Consider the following 17,559-nt stretch of genomic DNA (forward strand, 5'->3'; position numbering starts at 1 on the left):
TGGTCAGAAACTCATTATTGATGATGTCTGTCATCAATGTTTGTATTTCGATGTCGTAAACTTACAGTAATGACCAGTCAATGAATCTATAATAAGCGACTACGGCTGATGTTTAATGGGTGGTTGGAAAGTATAACAACAAAATTGATTGGACTATTTTATTGCCAGAAATGTTTTACAAACACTAACTCCACTGGTACGAGAAGTGTTAAAACTGTACACTCTACTATATTCTAATAATCTAAATGTACTCTTGAATCAAAATTTAAACGTGAATGTTAAGTAGTTAAAAAGTTAGTCGAAAATCTTAGTTTTATATCTCTAACACAGAACACAATGTGTTTCAATATATTTCGTTTGGCAATAAAAATGAAGATTCATTTCCAAAGGTTATCTTACATTCGAGGTTTGTAATCTTCTATCACATATCAATGGAGAAGAAAATAAATTAGAAAAACAGGATATAAGAAAAATAAAGATGCGTCCATAGAATCACAAAAATAGCACAAAAAGTAGGTATGTCAATATTGTATCACCTTATATGTCAACTTTGAACTTTAATTAATTTTCGTTCCTTAAAATTACTTGTAGCACTGTGGTGTGTAGGTACATTCCATTGACTGCCTTCAGAGCCACTGGCCCGGCCGGCTTGACCACCACAGTGCAAAATGACCAAAATGTCAAAGGAATGTTTAAATGGTTAAGTAATAATGCCTATGAAAAATAATGTGCGACGTAACTGCTAACTTAAATTTACAACTGAATTATCTAAACATTAAAATCTTAATTAATCTAGAATCCTTGTTTCTCGGAGGCTGTATAAGCGCGTCGTTCACAGAACGGGTCGTGAATTGATTTCACACACGGTGAATTACTTTGGCAGTATTTTACTGGCAAAAACATATTACTCAAATTACCAAACCAATGCAAGTTAATAGCTATCAATTCAATAACCCATATCTAAGTCTGTTGAAATAGACACCAATACGCAAAACAGCATACAACACCTAACCAACTTCAGGTGATCAGTTCACTGCGATGCACTAGTCACAGTGCATGACCAACTGTTTTAACATTAATTTACACTTTACAGGTACTTCACAGGTAAGTTTAATACACAATGTATCATAAACCTAAACTTAGTGTTGTCACAAAAGAGCTCAACTCTATTACATCGGTATAGTTACACATATAATCTAATGTATAAAATCTATTGCTTGGTTTTGTCGTGGGGCAAAGTTTGCATAAAGGATATGTAGTATAATTCAGTCTGTTTGAAGAGAGTTGAGCCCTATTGAACGTGGATGCATTGCAGTAAACCGAGCGGTGCGCGGAGTGAGGTTTAGGCTGCGGCTTCCTCGGCCTCTGTAACGGGGGCCTCTTCTACCACTTTCGCCTTCTTCTCGGGGGTGGTCTTCTCAGCATCACCGTTATCGGCAACGGATTTCCTCTTCACGGCAGCCTCCTTCTTTTCTGTAAAAATAAATTTGACAATGAATATTTTATGTACTTTAATACATGTGTTATTAACAGTAGGAAACTGTTAATTAAATAAAAACTACAAGAGAAGCCCTTCTAACAATAAAAACCTGTAGCCAGACCAACACATCTGTACAAAAAATTGTACCTCCACTTGAGATGAAATAGTAATAAATAAAGCTTTGGGTACTTATATGGTATGTGTGGGCACTTGAGACCAAATCCAAATATAGGTAGCAGGTTAAAGGGCCATAAAGGATGGTGTACAGCGAGGAATTTTAAACAGCAAGTGTGTAGTTGTAGTTGAGTTTTCTGAGTTATGGGTACACTAAGTGACTTAAGTTAGTCACCGTGTGACCCTGACATCGAGTATACAAGGTCAAGGATGTACACAAAACTCTTAGTCATGAGTAAATATTGCCAAAAACTTAACAAACCTGAGTCTCCATTTTCGGTGGCGTCATTGCTCTCTTCGGCGTCACCGTTCTCGGCAGGGGTGTCCTCTGGCGCGTCTCCGCTGCCATTCTCTTCCTTGCCGTTGCTTTCGGGCGCCTCCGCGACCTTCTTGGCGGGAGACTTCTTCACCGGAGACTCCTTCGCCGCCTCGGTAGAGGTGACCTCCTCGGGAGCGGCGTCACTGAAACGTTTAAGTGACGAAGTTAGTCGAAGCGTGGATAATGCGAACTTGTTAACGTTCACACGAACACACCGAATCATGGACCTAGAATATTACGGACGGACTGTCACCTAAGACAAACTGTGACACTGCAATGGCGGACGGTTTGAATGTGTGCGTGTAGACGAGTGTTACCATGTAACACAAATTCTCCCCTAATGGTGAAACAATTATTTTTAATATCGTCCTTGTTTTCAAATAAAAAAATTAGGACAGTTTTACGTTAGACAATAAAAAAGGTGTGTACGTAACTACGTATCTCATTTTATAGGTCTTGAAAATGCGCAATATTGCACAATTACTTTGTGCAAACATTATTTTCAATACCTAATGATATTTAGCATCGTAATGAAATCAGTTCGTCATGTTTTTTTAATTTATACATTTAACTTGAAACATATCTGGTTTTCAACAAAAAAATTATAATACATAACAAACAAACGTTAACTATCAAACATGCATGTAAGCGTCTAATCTCCTTAGTATCGGGAAATTACCATACCGACGTAGTTTGAAATGCAGAATCAATAATTTAACCATTTACCTAAATGATCTCTCAATACATAATGATTTAATAAGAAGGGTATCAATTACCCTACTTTCGGGAAATTACCCTATTCATGTTACTGGTCACACTCCTGTTTTGCAGTTTGATAATTTATAAACAACAAATTATCGTGATTTTACGTACTAATTGATAAACTTAAGTATGAAAAGTTATTCCGTGGCTTTTTTTCTTTCGATCGGTACAATTCTAGCAGGATTTAGCTACGCATGCCGGCATATTTTATATTTTTCTTCGACATGTTTACTTCAATGACGTTTCGATTCGTCTGACGGCAAACTGGTGGATGTGGGCTGTCAATGTGTGTGTGTCACGCGTAAATACTTAGAAACTGGTGGATGTTGGAATCACAGTTGTGTTGTAAGCGAAACTCTGTCCGTAATATTATAGGTTCATGCACCGAATACACGCTTACGTGAGCCTATTGGATAATAACGGAACTCAGATAGACGTAATGCATTGCAACTTTACGGTGCACATGCTCAACGGATCGGAGTATGGTAGGGGTATAAAAGGAAAAGTGTGTCGGAACAAAAACATGGGCCGTTGTTTCGCAAGGCTGCATGTGGGAAAGTTGCAAAAGCGGAAACCGAACGTAAACACGATTTTCTGAATAAGTTACTCGCTCCAGTAGAGAGACGCCGCTTGGAAGCGTTAAAAATAACTAATGACAACATACGTGCCGTACCGGTGCTTGCGATAACGTAACCGACGTGTTGCAAAAGCCGTCGCCGATCGCTGACACCTGCCAATATATTCACCGTCTGATAGCGTAACCTACTTAGCTAAAACTTTACCGCGCTAATTCAAACTAATCGGAACTGAGAATCATTAATCACGTATACTACAACTGTCAAAAGTTTGCAAATAGTTTTATTATGACGTATCATTATAATAATAAATGAGTAATGCTAAACACGTAGTTACTTTAAATTGAATGAAGTTTAAAGTAATAAAAAGGAGCCATTGACCGGTCAAGACTGCGCATTCTCGAAAAGTCCGCGTGTGCCAATTCAAAATAATGTTTTAAAAAGAGCGCGGCGAGTCGGCGACGGAGGACGCGGAGTGGCGGCGCGCCGGCACGCTGCGCACCCAGCGCCATCTTGAAACCAAGCGCGACCCGCGCCCGCCGCCCGGCATGCTTTTACTTCAAGATATTAATGAAACGACGCAACTGGCAATATTGTGACATTCATTAAATACAAATTGATAAACCGGTTCCTTTCTGAAATAACTTGTATTCAGCTAAGCTTGAGCACTACAACACAAAACATCAATTGAATTGACATCCGAACATTTTCCCGCGTGTACTAACCGACGGCGTCCGCTGGATAAGTATAACAAAACTATCGATATGCATCATAACAATACCAATAAACACTACAATTACTTAACTGAACGCTAGGAACCGAAAAACTGCATGGAAAATTAAGTATTTGTAGTTAAAATACTAATTTCACACTATAATAGGAAGCCATTTTGATCACGTTTTCCAAAGCCGCCAAAACTAAAAAACAACAAAACTGAATTTAACAGAAGTAATAATCACTTACTTCTTTTCAGTTGCTGCGTCTGCCATTGTTATTTAGAAGATTTGTTCTTTTTATTTAATTGAAACAAGCACGTGTCACGCACTGTAGGGCACTGTTCACTGCACAAACACCGACGTCCAAATGAAGGAGGGGAGGAGGAAATAGAAAATATCATGCGCGTCGCTTCGCGGGGCCGCGGTTTGTAGTGAAGTAAGCGCGCTTACATCGTTGCAGTGAAATAGCGTCATACAAATTTTCAACAAGTTAGAAAAAGATGGCTCTATTTTTCTCACATCTGACTCAGACAACCTTGAATTTGGGTTAAAACGAGGCAAAAACGAACAAGTAATAATTTTATTACCTTGCTCCGTTTTCAAAATAAATTAAATAATGCCGTATTTTATAAAATACGTAAATTATAAATAACTTTACAAAATCAAAAGGCCCTCGCTCTTTTTATTATAACCAGAGTAGATACCTACACAAGTTAAATTTGTGGTGGGAAAACCTAGCCAAGCCCCTTTTCAAAGTAAGCAAAGGTCATCCAGGGCATCCGGTGTAAGCTTGACATTCATGGAAATTCCTTACGAACTTGTCCTAAGCATTACCAACATTTTTTTATCATCAGTTTGATTTGATTAAAAAAATATAACTATGTATGTATTATTATTCTTGGGTACCCACATGAAGGCACGGTAGTGCCCACGCCGAGTCGATTTCGGTATTTTGAGTCGTCGGAGACGACATTATGAATATGAGGTTACGATAGTAAAATTGTGATTGTCACTAGTTTTTAAAACATTTTGTGCGATTGTATTCTTTAATATATTAGTGTAATGTTTAATGATTAGGTGTTCAATCTTTTAAATGTATCGTTTTATAAAATGTTTACCTATTATAAAATATTTAATTTGGATGGTATGCTTTTGTTATATTCATTATTTCTGCAGACTGCAGACTGACTAGTTAACATTTTAAATTAATTCTAATTAATACAACTAGGTATCAAAGTAATGTGGCGTTTTGGAGGGATCAGCGACCCGAGTACTTTACCTTGAATGTATACATTTTCGAGTTAGTCACCCAAGTTTCTATTTGTTAGTGTTTTTATTTCACACACATCTTACTTACTTAATTCAAAATCCTAAACCCTTAGTTGTTTAAGGTCGTTAAAGGTGTCTCTCCGGTGTTACACCATAAATCGTCTGGAATAGATGCAAGGGCCAATGATGATGATAGTTCAGTAAAGATCGTTTAGTAAAGTCGAACTGCACTAGCTAGGTACATTTTTTTATTATGCTAGTTAGGGCGACTGAATTAAGTAAGGTGTGTGAAGCGTTTTATACCTAAGCATTATTATAGTTTGTATTTTTAAATACCTACTATACCTAGCACATGTATAATACATAAAAAAGTGTGCATTAAATGTTTAGCCGTTCATATGAAAGTGTGAAGTTTCGGCGTAAAGTAGTGAAGATGAGAAGTAGGTTTTCGCTACGAAAACTTTGTTACGTAACAGCAATACAATGTTATTTTGTCTAAAGTTAAAAGCTTTTTTTTGTATGTACTATGTATATTCCATTCGACCTAATAAGTAGTTCAGGGCTGTAACTGATCGTGTAAATGTTTAAAATACATACCTACCTACGCATGTTCATTTTTCCCCAAAAATGAGTTCGATGTTCTGCTGCGGTTGACGACTTGACGCCACAAAACCGTCGAGCCGAGTGGAATCATCGTAGCATTCTATCTTGCAGTTTAACTCGACCAGTTATTTGATTTTGATCTTTATTCCGACAAGATAAGATTTTTGATTACGTGCTTGTACGCATATGAATCGTGGTTAATGTCAGGTCGTTGGCTCTTGAAAGAAATCTTGGCACAAGTTGGTGATTTCGTCAGAGGGAATTCGTCAACCAGAACATTTGGAAGGTGTACTGTGGATACCTGCTGCCTAACCTCATTCGTAGGGACTGAATGAATCTGCTTACTCATCGTGCTTGTCTACTTAATTTATTTAGGTATTAACTACCTACTACTTTAAGAACTGAAAATAAGTCGTGTCAAGTGTGCTATTAGTATCACTGTAGAACTGCACAATTGCACAATGTTTAGGTATTTATGCTGGACATTTATAATGAACTTGAAACACGAGATGGCGAGACACATTAAATGTTTTAAACTCAACTTAATACACAACTACTGGTCACTTTGTATATAAATTATTGGTGTATTTGCTTTTGAATTTACTGGGTACGTATCGAGTGTATTAGAACCACTAAAAATTTAAATGGTTAATTAAATCATTAAAAAAATCTGAAAAGATTATTACATTTATTTTATGTTGTTTTTGTGTATTACCAGTAATAGCATTATACTATGATTAAAGCATGTTTTCACTGCTAAGATGAAAAAAAAGTTATAGATACGTCACCTGAAATCAAAGTGACATATTTAATCCTCGTGTAATTTTAGTCCCTCGCCACGCTCAAAGTTCTAAATTAAAATCACATGTACAAAATCAATTACCTACGCTAAATAAACGTCGCCTACCGACAACACTTAATTAAAATTTATTGAAGTTACCTTTGATGATAAGATAAAAGATACCTAAATATAAATAACCTATTTTTTTACAGTGTGTAATGTAACCGAATTCATCACGTTACGTTACAGTAAATCTTAAGTAGAAACATCTATCTGTATTGTTAGTAATCCAAAGACCCAAGTTCCCAACCTACTCCATACATATATACCTACCTAATATAACGTATGTACTTACTACAAACTACAAAGGAATGATCTCATTTGACCGGGAAAACGAGGGCAAGCTAACATGCAATACGCAATTTTTCACAAGCTTAAAGCTCACTAGCGCCAACTGGAAAAAACCGTTTTAATCAGAACTAAAGAAGCATGAAAGACCATCTACGCCATCTACAACCGACAGCGCGGGAACAAAAACATAGACGCAAAAAAGAACTTTATATTTGTTACAATACAATAGAGAATAGTTTTACCGAGGCTCAGCCGTTAACGTAATTTAGAAGCGTTATTGTGATTCGTGTTCTGTAATATTCGTTATAAGACTTGAATTCGTTCGGCGTATTAGTTGTGTGCTAATGTGTATTGTATATATATATCGCACTGTTGCTATGCCATTCCAAAGGCGGCGAGGTTATTCTATGTAGTTCGTATCCGTAGTTCTCGTGCTTTTGTGGTGACTGAACTTTAGAATATTAATAGAATTTAGACTTTAATGCCAAGCAACTGGGTTCATTTAAGATATTAACCATGGTTCTGACTAATTTTAATGCGAGTATTTACTTTTATTGTTGCTTGGTTGTTATCACAAATTATTAAAGTCTTAGTTAGTCTCAACTCAGTATCATTTAAATACCAAATACATTTTTGTTAGTAACTGGTAGTAGGTACCTATTTCTATTGTATCTGAACAGACATGAAAATTGGCTTTTAAAGCGTATTTTTAGTAATATTGCGATCTATAAACCTAGAGAGCAGTTAGAAAGAGATAAAAAAACCCTTTTTGTATTTTTATATTTGTTATTTAACTAGTGACTCTAGTTTAGAGATGCCCCGAATAGTGAATTTGGCTGAATACCGAATATTCGGCTCCTCTTTTGGCCGAATACCGAATATTCGGCATGACATGCGAACATTTTGAGTCACAATTATTATTATGAAAATTGTTCGCCAACAAAGCACAACGTTTGCTAAGATATATTTTTATGTTGAACAGAATTAATAAATTTAGTTAGAGTCAATCAAATCAGACCCATGACAAAAACAAATTATTTTGTAATCAACAAACGCTCAATAACGTGCCTTCGTATTTAACTACATAAAAATAATACATTTTAAATATTAAATATAGGTACCTAGTTTTTGGTTATTTTTTTGCCTAATTTTTTCTTTTTAGGTAGGTGCAACAGATATTCTGTATTCAGCCGAATAGTAGGCAACATTCGACAGAATACCGAATATTCGGCAAAGTGGCCGAATAGGCAGAATAGTTGCCGAATATTCGTGGCATCTCTACTTTAGTTACATGTCTATTAGCTGTGTTAGTAAATCGGTACATTTGTAGTTACCAATTTACCATTAGCAGTTATCTGACCTATTATACCTATATACGCATTAAAACTAAACAAGCCTGGGATCGCGAGGCGACGAACGGTCCCCGGCGATTATAATCCAATAACAATCAATGTTCCCCCTGTGGATGTGCAGATTGACCAAATTCAAATAAACTGTCACAACATTTACGATCACGAGTATAGTTTGTAGCTTTCTAATAGACCCCGAAGGCTAATCCTATTGTCTATTGTTAAGAAAAACCTCTCGTGCCACGTGCCACAACCACCTGCATAAAAATCGGTACTTCGGTTACTGAGTGCCGGCGAGTCGAACGCTACAGAACCAGTCTAAAATGTGTCATCGAGATGCGTAACAAAGGCGCGTTATCGGAGAGCGCACCTACACTGGTTTTTTGAGCGTTGGACTAACCCGCGCTCAGGTGCCAAATAGAATAATTAGGACCCTTTTTTGCAGGTAAGTAGCACGTGCGGTTTTACTGAACAATAGACAATAGGATTAGCCTTCGGGGTCTATTATAAAGCTACAAACTATACCTATCACGACGAAATCAATAGGTGCATTATAGTGCAGTAAGGTAAACGCAGATTTACCTAGTACCAACCTACCTACCTAGGTTACTTGCAATAAATTCGTGTAAAATATTTTTATTAAAATTAAACGTATATTACACAAAATGTTTTCTCCGAACTTGGCTTAACACTACCGAACCGATACCGTGTCCAAAGTGTGTAGTTTAATGGCTCCTCTACACGATGGGGCAACGCCGGCCACTCCAAGGGACGCAGCCATGCGGTAGAATGAGATAGCAATATCACTTGCTCCCTCTAACCCATAAATGCGTCCCTTGTAGTGGCCGGCGTTGGCCCATCGTGTAGAGGAGCCATAAACCACCTTTACTTACAAGTCGTACAACAATTAACTTCTAATAGGCGGATTAAAAGCGATTTATATCCGGTTTAAACTCTCGCGCGAGCCACGAGACGAGCCGCGAGCCGAGCCACGAGACTAGAGTGTAAGCGGTGGTATATTAGCTCGACGAGCTTGCGAGCCACGAGACGAGCCGCGAGCCCACCGCTTACACTCGCGTTCGGCTTGTCATTCGGTTATAAACCTTATGCCGGTCCGTTAGTGTTAAATTATATTAGCTCGACGAGCTTGCGAGCCACGAGACGAGCCGCGTGCCCACCGCTTACACTCGCGTCTCGTGGCGCGGCCCGCGGCTCGTCTCGTGGCTCGCGCGAGAGTCTAATCTCGCGCCACGAGACGCGAGTCCACCGCTTACACTCGCGTTCGGCTTGTCATTCGGTTATAAACCTTATGCCGTGCGGTTAGTGTTTAAATTATATTAGCTCGACAAGCTTGCGAGCCACGAGACGAGCCGCGAGCCCACCGCTTACACTCGCGTCTCGTGGCGCGGCTCGCGGCTCGTCTCGTGGCTCGCGCGAGAGTCTAAATCGACTATAATCTGCCTAAATCCGCCTATTTCACATTCAATAGCTGGGTATCCATGTGTATCTAGATAGCTACAAAGGTTAGACAAATAGATAGGTACCTATGTGCAGTGTAGCTACCTATATTATACCTACCTATCCTAATAGGGAAATTGTTATTGGAATGGGTATATCAACCACCACCAGCAAAGGCAGCAATTACCGGGTCATTGTACAAAACTTACAAAACTAATGACAGCTTTGACTGATAACTGATAAGCTGATAGCAAAATACAAACAAAATATCGATTAAATTAGATTAGTTACATAAATGGCCGCTAACGGCAGCACAGTCTTAATAGACGCCATGAAAACCACAGCGCACGCTGACTGCGCCACAAGTTGGTGCTGCCATCTATTAGCCGTCATTAACATCGCTTTAGTGTTGCCAGTAAAAATAATTATCTACCGTTGGTAGAATTTATAAATGAATAATATTTTAGAGATGGGTGAATAAGGGTTCATTATTATACATTTTTAGAGTGAAGTTATTACGACAAATTAGAGAAATAATTCAAAACGTTTCAAATGTTACAGGAATATAATTTCTCATATTTTATCAATGTCAATGTCGTAATCGCTTGTGCATGACTGTGATGTCATTACCTGCTAGAGGTACCTCTACTATACCCTCCATACCTGACAGGTTTTGTTGGGTCGCAAGAAAAATCACATTTTTCCTAATCTTGTGCGTTGTAGCTTCATGGGTCTTGACGCGAAACACTCATTTCATACAGGTTTCATTTTGGTTTGAACATGCTTTAATTTTTTAAGGATCTTTTACATTACATCTTTTACATATAACGTCGCCTAGTATCCATAGTACAAACCTTGCTTAACTAAGTTGGGGCTAGGTCAATCTCCAAATGTCTACCTAGGTATAACCACGCTAACTTTGCACAAACATATCCATGTAAGCTCCATACTTCACGTAACACTTGGCGTTAAAACTTAGCGTAGTCCGACATCGACATGTATGTGATATTACATATTACTGTACCTACATGAAATATGATAATATGAATCTATTTCTATTTCTAATCACAAAAGCAAAAAATGAACGCACTGAGATTGTGTTATCTTATTTGCTTCATCTGTTTTGACGACTGGTCTGGCCTGTGGGTAGTGACCCTGCCTGTTAAGCCGCCGTCCTGGGTTCGAATCCTGGTAAGGGCATTTATTGGAATTATTGGTGTGATTAACACAGATATTTGTTCCTGAGTCTTGGGTGTTTCTATGTATTTGTATATTATATATCGTTGTCTGAGTACCCAACTACTAGTACTGAGGACTAAGTCAATCTGTGTAAGAATGTGCTATAATTATTATTTATTTAGTTATTTATTTTCTTTATTTATCTGCCTGTCTATTCCTTAGTACACGTAGTGAATCAATGTGGGCTAATCATAGGATGTAGGATAATCATGCTATTTAAATTCTACATAGAAGAAAATTTGCAAAAAGAAAAAAACTCTTTCTGAACTTACTGTTAAAAATATTGTATAATTGGTAGAAAGCGTCGTGAATCGTAGTGTCCAAATCAAGTCAGAAAGCCTACCACGAAAATCGACAGCCGAAATTTTGTTATCTGCCTCTCTATCACTCTTTCGTATTCAAGCAATAGAAAGAAATAGACTAACAAGTCTAACAACCGAAATAAATCTGTCATGTTTTATCAATTTATCACGATTTCGCTTCGATTTATCAGCAGCAAGTGCAGCAACTCGTTTGACAACTTTTTTCTCAGTCTAATTCTGCCATTGCACTCCGTTGTTTTAATAAAAAGTAGAAAGCTATGTTGAACCCTTTGTTTTAACAATGTATTTTCTATAGCAGTTTTTTTGATAAAAATGGTAGTTTTCTTGATCTATACTGGTAACATTGTCATAATTGACCGCCTCCCGTGCCATGAGCAAAGAGCAAATCGTTCGCCCGCTCGCTCGATCTCGCTCTGTCGATCGAGTACGTTTGTGGAAGCCATTTTATTCTTGGGGATTGTGAATGTGACAAAATATTTTTAGTTTTTTTGTACCCAGAACTTTTGTGTAAATGTGTGCCTGCGTTAAGTGTTGTTTGTGACGAGTGTTAGTGCTTTTAAGACTAGGAATGTTCATGCTCGTAATGGGTTTGTGTTGATTCGTCCCGTTTCGTACGCGGTCGCAAGGGCAGGGATCGATTAGTGCAAGGCGGCCTCTAATAACGGCGAATCGAGGCTCCGGCTGGACTAGTTAGCAGTGCCGCCATGGGCAACAATGCCGCCACCGCCAACAAAAAGGTGGACGCCGCCGAAAGCGTCAAGGAGTTCCTCGACCAGGCCAAAGAGGATTTCGAGGAGAAATGGAAGAAGAATCCTACCAACACCGCCGGACTGAACGACTTCGAGCGGATAAAAACGCTCGGGACGGGCTCGTTCGGCCGAGTCATGATAGTCCAACATAAGCCCACCAAGGAGTACTATGCTATGAAAATATTGGATAAGCAAAAAGTGGTTAAATTGAAACAGGTGGAACACACGCTCAACGAAAAGCGAATCCTCCAGGCGATCAATTTTCCTTTCCTGGTGAGCCTCAAGTTCCACTTCAAGGACAACTCGAACCTGTACATGGTGCTGGAGTACGTGCCCGGTGGAGAGATGTTCTCGCACCTGCGTAAGGTGGGCCGTTTCTCGGAGCCGCACTCGAGATTCTACGCCGCGCAGATCGTGCTCGCCTTCGAATACCTGCACTACCTCGACCTCATCTACCGGGACCTCAAGCCCGAGAATCTGCTCATAGACTCTCAGGGCTACCTCAAAGTGACGGACTTCGGGTTCGCGAAGCGCGTGAAGGGCCGTACGTGGACGTTGTGCGGCACGCCAGAGTACCTCGCGCCCGAGATCATCCTCTCCAAGGGCTACAACAAGGCCGTGGACTGGTGGGCTCTAGGAGTTCTCGTCTACGAAATGGCGGCCGGCTACCCGCCGTTCTTCGCCGACCAACCTATTCAAATCTACGAGAAAATCGTTTCGGGCAAAGTCCGGTTTCCGTCTCACTTCGGGTCGGACCTGAAAGACTTGCTCCGCAACCTGCTGCAGGTGGATTTGACGAAGCGCTACGGCAACCTGAAGGCGGGCGTGAACGATATCAAAGGACACAAATGGTTCGCGAGCACCGACTGGATCTCAGTCTTCCAGAGGAAGATAGAGGCGCCGTTCATCCCGCGCTGCAAGGGCCCGGGCGACACGAGCAACTTCGACGACTACGAGGAGGAGGCGCTGCGCATCTCCTCGACGGAGAAGTGTGCGAAGGAGTTCGCCGAGTTCTGAGCGCACTGGAGGTGCCTGCGCGCGGACACCGTGAGTAGGTATTTTGTATTAGTGAATTCTCTACAAAGACGTGGTCGCGACGCGACGAGTGCTCTTTGCCTCCGACCTCGGGTGGACATGGACGCTGACGCGCCCCGGGGCCGGCCCCGCAGGTGGATTCAGTTCGGAGCATAGGCGTGATGAAGTAGAACTGATTTCCGATATTTCGGTGGCGTTCATTTGCTTAGTGCCCTTTCAGAATGACATAACATAGCAGTTATAGCTGAAGTGTCCGTATTCAGCTGATATTCCCTGATGTTAGGACCGCAGGAGTGCAATACCAGTGTTACAATGCTCGGAATCATGTTCTGATTATGTTTTTCACACCTAAATGATAGTTAGTTGCTGATAACAATGGAATGTGGTGGGCTTAAATTATTTTATATTGTTTTTAAGACATCAGTACAATTTTCCATTTAAAATTCATGCTACATTATCTTCACAATCTAATTTTTCAATTTGAATTTTGATCTACATCACTTAACCATCAGATTCTAGAGGTATTTCAATCACTACTTTTTAGTGGATTATTATTGAATTTCCTAAATAATGTTCTTGTCTTGATGGAATGTTGTATAGATTTTAAATATTGACATTTCATTATTTGTTTTATTTATAGTTAATCGGTTGATATTTTTATTTAAGGAACTTAACTACATGGCAATGTGGTGAGATTACTTTTGTAACTGTGTAGTTGTGTTCACCCGTCTGTGCAATTGACCTATGTGTTTGTGATCTGATGTGAGAATTCCTTTCGAGTTTAAGTGTAATTTGTATAGTTCCTTATTTTGTAGATTTTATGGATTTTTATTGTGTAACAATTACATTAAACGACATGCCAGTTTTGTATAGGTAATCTATGATGTAACTTAAACTTATTGCTAGCATCAGTTTATAAAAAGCAATAAATTTTAACACTTCTTTAAACATATTCCCATTTATAAATAAAGCAATAATTCTCATATTCAAACAAATCCTCATTCATTCATTCTAAAAGAACTGGTTTCTTTTCTTACTCGGATTAGATATGAGCGCCGCGCCGGCGCGCCGCCGCCGCCGACAAAATTTTCGCGCCGCCGCCGCCGACGCTGCGCTATCGGCGTGGCATCGGCGTGACCTTGGTAGTTACTACTACTTTCGGAATCAGTTAATATATTTTTAATCGAGTTTAGATCATTAACGGCGCCACTTCAAACAGTTTATAGGCATTCACAAGGTATTTTAGGCCCATATAATTCAAAAATATCGAAGGCAAATGCAAACTTATCTGTCTAGTAACCGCGCTACTAGTCTTGGGGAAACGAAATGATTTAATATCAATTTTAACATCAATATGCTTGTAATAAACATACTGATTTCCTTCCATTTTATTGTGGAACGTTCCACATTACAATTTATAGATTGTATATAATATACACTACACATATGTCAATCACAATTAAAAAATTAACTGTGATCAACTCTGGCTAACGTGAGACTCGAACCCACATCTTTGGATTACCGATTAACCGATCCAATGCTTAACTAATTTTGCCAGCTAACCATCCGTCATTTACCGCGAATTTAACCATTGCAAGCATGGTTAAAAGTCTTTAAAAGGCATAAAAGGGGGTTAATTTTGAGATATTAAGCGTTTCCACGTCCAAATGTCCGGCCGTTGGCTTCGCACGGAAGGGCGTCGGAATCCGGTCTCAATTAAACTTGGCCACTGTTTAAATTTCAAGCTTTGCTCTCTCGCAGCTCAATCTTTGGCCTTGCATCGCTCGCATGGAATTAAGCCGCTATCTGAACCTGCAAGTTTTTGGCCCTGTTTGGAGCTCAACTTTCAGCCTGTTTTAAAACGCTTGAGCATTGGTCCTTATCCGATCTTAGCTCCATTGCAGCTCGGCCTTTGGCGTCGCACGAATGCGCCCGCAGGAAAGCTCCAGATCTTTAACACTATGGCTTCAGTCTTTATCGGCCTGTGCCCTCGCTCTGCTCTCTTGCAGCTCGGCCTTGCACAGAAGCGCGCCGCAATCGGCGCTCCAGGCGTTCGGCCGTCAGCCAAGCTTACACTTGGCGTTCGATTCTTAGCTGTATGCTTACCTGCAGCTCATCCTCTGGCCTCGCATTGGGAGGCGTCGAAATCAAGTCTTCGGTGTTACATGGAGCTCGGCGTTGGGCCTCACTTTTTGACATAAATCGGTTTTGTTGAATCGATATTGGTTAATGACGGAGCTCGATTTTCTTTGGACTGTCGACAAGACGTTTCCCTGATACAGTCATTTCACAATTTTTAACTTAGCTCAAAAGATAAGGGCCTCGCTAAGATCTTACGGCCAGAGCCTCACCAAGATTAAGACCGCCTCTGATGCCGCGCGATACCGCTTATCCACAGTTTATACGATATCATTTTTTTTCGTACCATTATTCAATAAATTATCATTGAAAATGAAAAATGCATTTATTTCATAACTTTCCTACAGCAAAAACAGGTTTTTTCGGTAAAATTTTGGTTTGAATTCTTTTTTCATTCATCGAAGGTGTTTCAAGGCCACGCCGCCGATTCGCCGCCGCCGCCGACCAATTTTGACCGGCGCGCCGCCGCCGGCTAACTGCCTATCGGCGCTCATATCTAACTCGGATGGAGTTGTTGTTTTTATTGTATACATAGGAATATGATTAAAATATCTTAGTAGTAATTCTCTTAATATGCCATTTTACATGGTGATATCTTGTCATTGAGACTGATGTTATCAATAAGCATAAGTAGGTGTGTATAACAAGTTCTAATATCAATACATGACTGTCTCATAAGTGCTATTCATTTGGTCCCATAAACTTCTTGTTCCACGGAATGAGAGTATGGCTAACTGGCAATTTACTATAAAGTTTGTTAGCTATTTAGATGTAGGACTTTGAATCCAGGCTGTACAAATAAAAATATAGTTATTTGTAGTGCATTTTACATTGTGGAGACATTGTGCGCGTCTGTGGTAATAGTTATTAGGTCGCATATCCCAGAGAGAGAGCTGCACATTTATCATCACCTTCAGACCACACTAAAAGAATATTATGAATTATGATCTACTGTACTGTCCTATGCTGTGTTTACATGTTTGTCAGAGTGACAACAAGCTTACATAGGACCCTGTTGCATGTGGCTTGCTGGTAAATCAGTCAAACATATAAATACAGAATTTCTGCCCCTGTATTGATGAAAACCCGTAGTTATACACAGAATAAAGGAACAAATGTATGTGTGTAGAGTACTATAAATATCTATTGTTTTTCCTATAACCTCATGTGTGTTCATCTAGTAATGATACAATATCATATCTCGATTTACAATCTACCTATTTTCTTAATTGAATCATTAGTGTTTATGTGTATTTTTTAAATAATATAAAGCACTAAACATTTTTTGCTGTAAAGACGATGTCTGTTGGTGAATTGTCGGGCAAAATAATATGTTATCTTGCATGTTTGTGTTGCTAACCACAGATACGAGTTGAGTCGGTGAGTAACTTTATTTCTTGTAAATGCCAATGTTACCTACATTGTTTACTTGGTGCCATAAAGGTTCTCAGTAATGGGCCTGCTGTATAAATATTTTTAAGATTTCTTTGCAACTCTTATGTTGACACCTTTATTAAATGTATCAGCTAGTTTTAACGTTACATGTCCACTCTCAGTGGTATGATTGTCACAAACAGAACTAAATTATGCACTATTGTTATTTAAATGAGACTAAGTGAAGTAGCGAGTAACTATTTGGACAATGCTTGAGAAAATGTTCTAACATCATAAGATTTTATGAGGTAGAAAAAGTTGTTAGACTGCCAGTAGTGTAGAAAATTACTAATTCCTATTTCCATCTCATACCATTTTATGTTGTTAGAATTTTGTAAAGGCCTGTTTACGCTCGGGTTAGTAACTAGTGCAAGTGCACTTATGTGAACCTTTAATAATAAGTTTAGCAAGGTTACTTGCTGTTCCACATAGCGCGTTGCTTACTCGATTCAGATGTTAAATGGATGTATACGAGGGTATATTTAGAGCTCGGGTGCAGGTGTTCGAGAGTAATACGACACCGCTCGCTGACACTGATCAGATATGTAACTCAAGTATACATTCGCTGACGCGATGAACGCGACACCTTATCGGCGCTTTATCATAGTCTAATGAGAGGCGTATTATGGTTACCTTTATCATATGATAAATAAAAGATAGCATCCGTTGTGTTCCATCGTAAAATGTACGTCTTTTGGATACTAGTTGCTAGACAAATGCTTTAACACATTTGTCAATAAAGACTGACTTAGACGATGCCAGTCGGTGGCAAGTGTCGCTGAATTCAGGAGGATGCATCTCAA

At 39.3% G+C, this 17,559-nt stretch overlaps 2 protein-coding genes across 2 annotated transcripts; one reads left to right on the forward strand and one right to left on the reverse strand.

The window, feature by feature from the left end:
- Positions 1-144: 144 nt before the first annotated feature.
- Positions 145-4,428, reverse strand: LOC134651776 (nucleolin-like). Its single transcript, XM_063506883.1, has 3 exons — positions 4,274-4,428; positions 1,917-2,116; positions 145-1,473 (listed from the first exon to the last, which is right to left on the reverse strand). The coding sequence occupies exons 1-3, from the start codon at positions 4,297-4,299 to the stop codon at positions 1,343-1,345; spliced, it is 357 nt and encodes a 118-aa protein (XP_063362953.1). The 5' UTR covers positions 4,300-4,428; the 3' UTR covers positions 145-1,342.
- Positions 4,429-11,743: 7,315 nt separating this feature from the next.
- LOC134651777 (cAMP-dependent protein kinase catalytic subunit 1) lies at positions 11,744-13,990 on the forward strand. The gene has a single exon (XM_063506884.1). The coding sequence runs from the start codon at positions 12,104-12,106 to the stop codon at positions 13,163-13,165; it is 1,062 nt and encodes a 353-aa protein (XP_063362954.1). The 5' UTR covers positions 11,744-12,103; the 3' UTR covers positions 13,166-13,990.
- Positions 13,991-17,559: the final 3,569 nt, after the last annotated feature.

Source organism: Cydia amplana, chromosome 10 (genome assembly GCF_948474715.1).
Source record: "Cydia amplana chromosome 10, ilCydAmpl1.1, whole genome shotgun sequence".
NCBI classification, from domain to species: Eukaryota; Metazoa; Arthropoda; class Insecta; order Lepidoptera; family Tortricidae; genus Cydia; species Cydia amplana.

What these genes read in the sequence shown, in the direction of transcription:
- LOC134651776 (XM_063506883.1), bottom strand. Translation starts at nt 4,299, where the DNA reads ATGGCAGACGCAGCAACTGAAAAGAA. An exon ending in GACGCAGCAACTGAAAAGAA is followed by an intron (nt 2,117 to 4,273) that starts GTAAGTGATTAT and finishes TAAACGTTTCAG; the next exon opens with TGACGCCGCTCCCGAGGAGG. An exon ending in CACCGAAAATGGAGACTCAG is followed by an intron (nt 1,474 to 1,916) that starts GTTTGTTAAGTT and finishes TTATTTTTACAG; the next exon opens with AAAAGAAGGAGGCTGCCGTG.
- LOC134651777 (XM_063506884.1), top strand. Translation starts at nt 12,104, where the DNA reads ATGGGCAACAATGCCGCCACCGCCAACAAAAAGGTGGACGCCGCCGAA.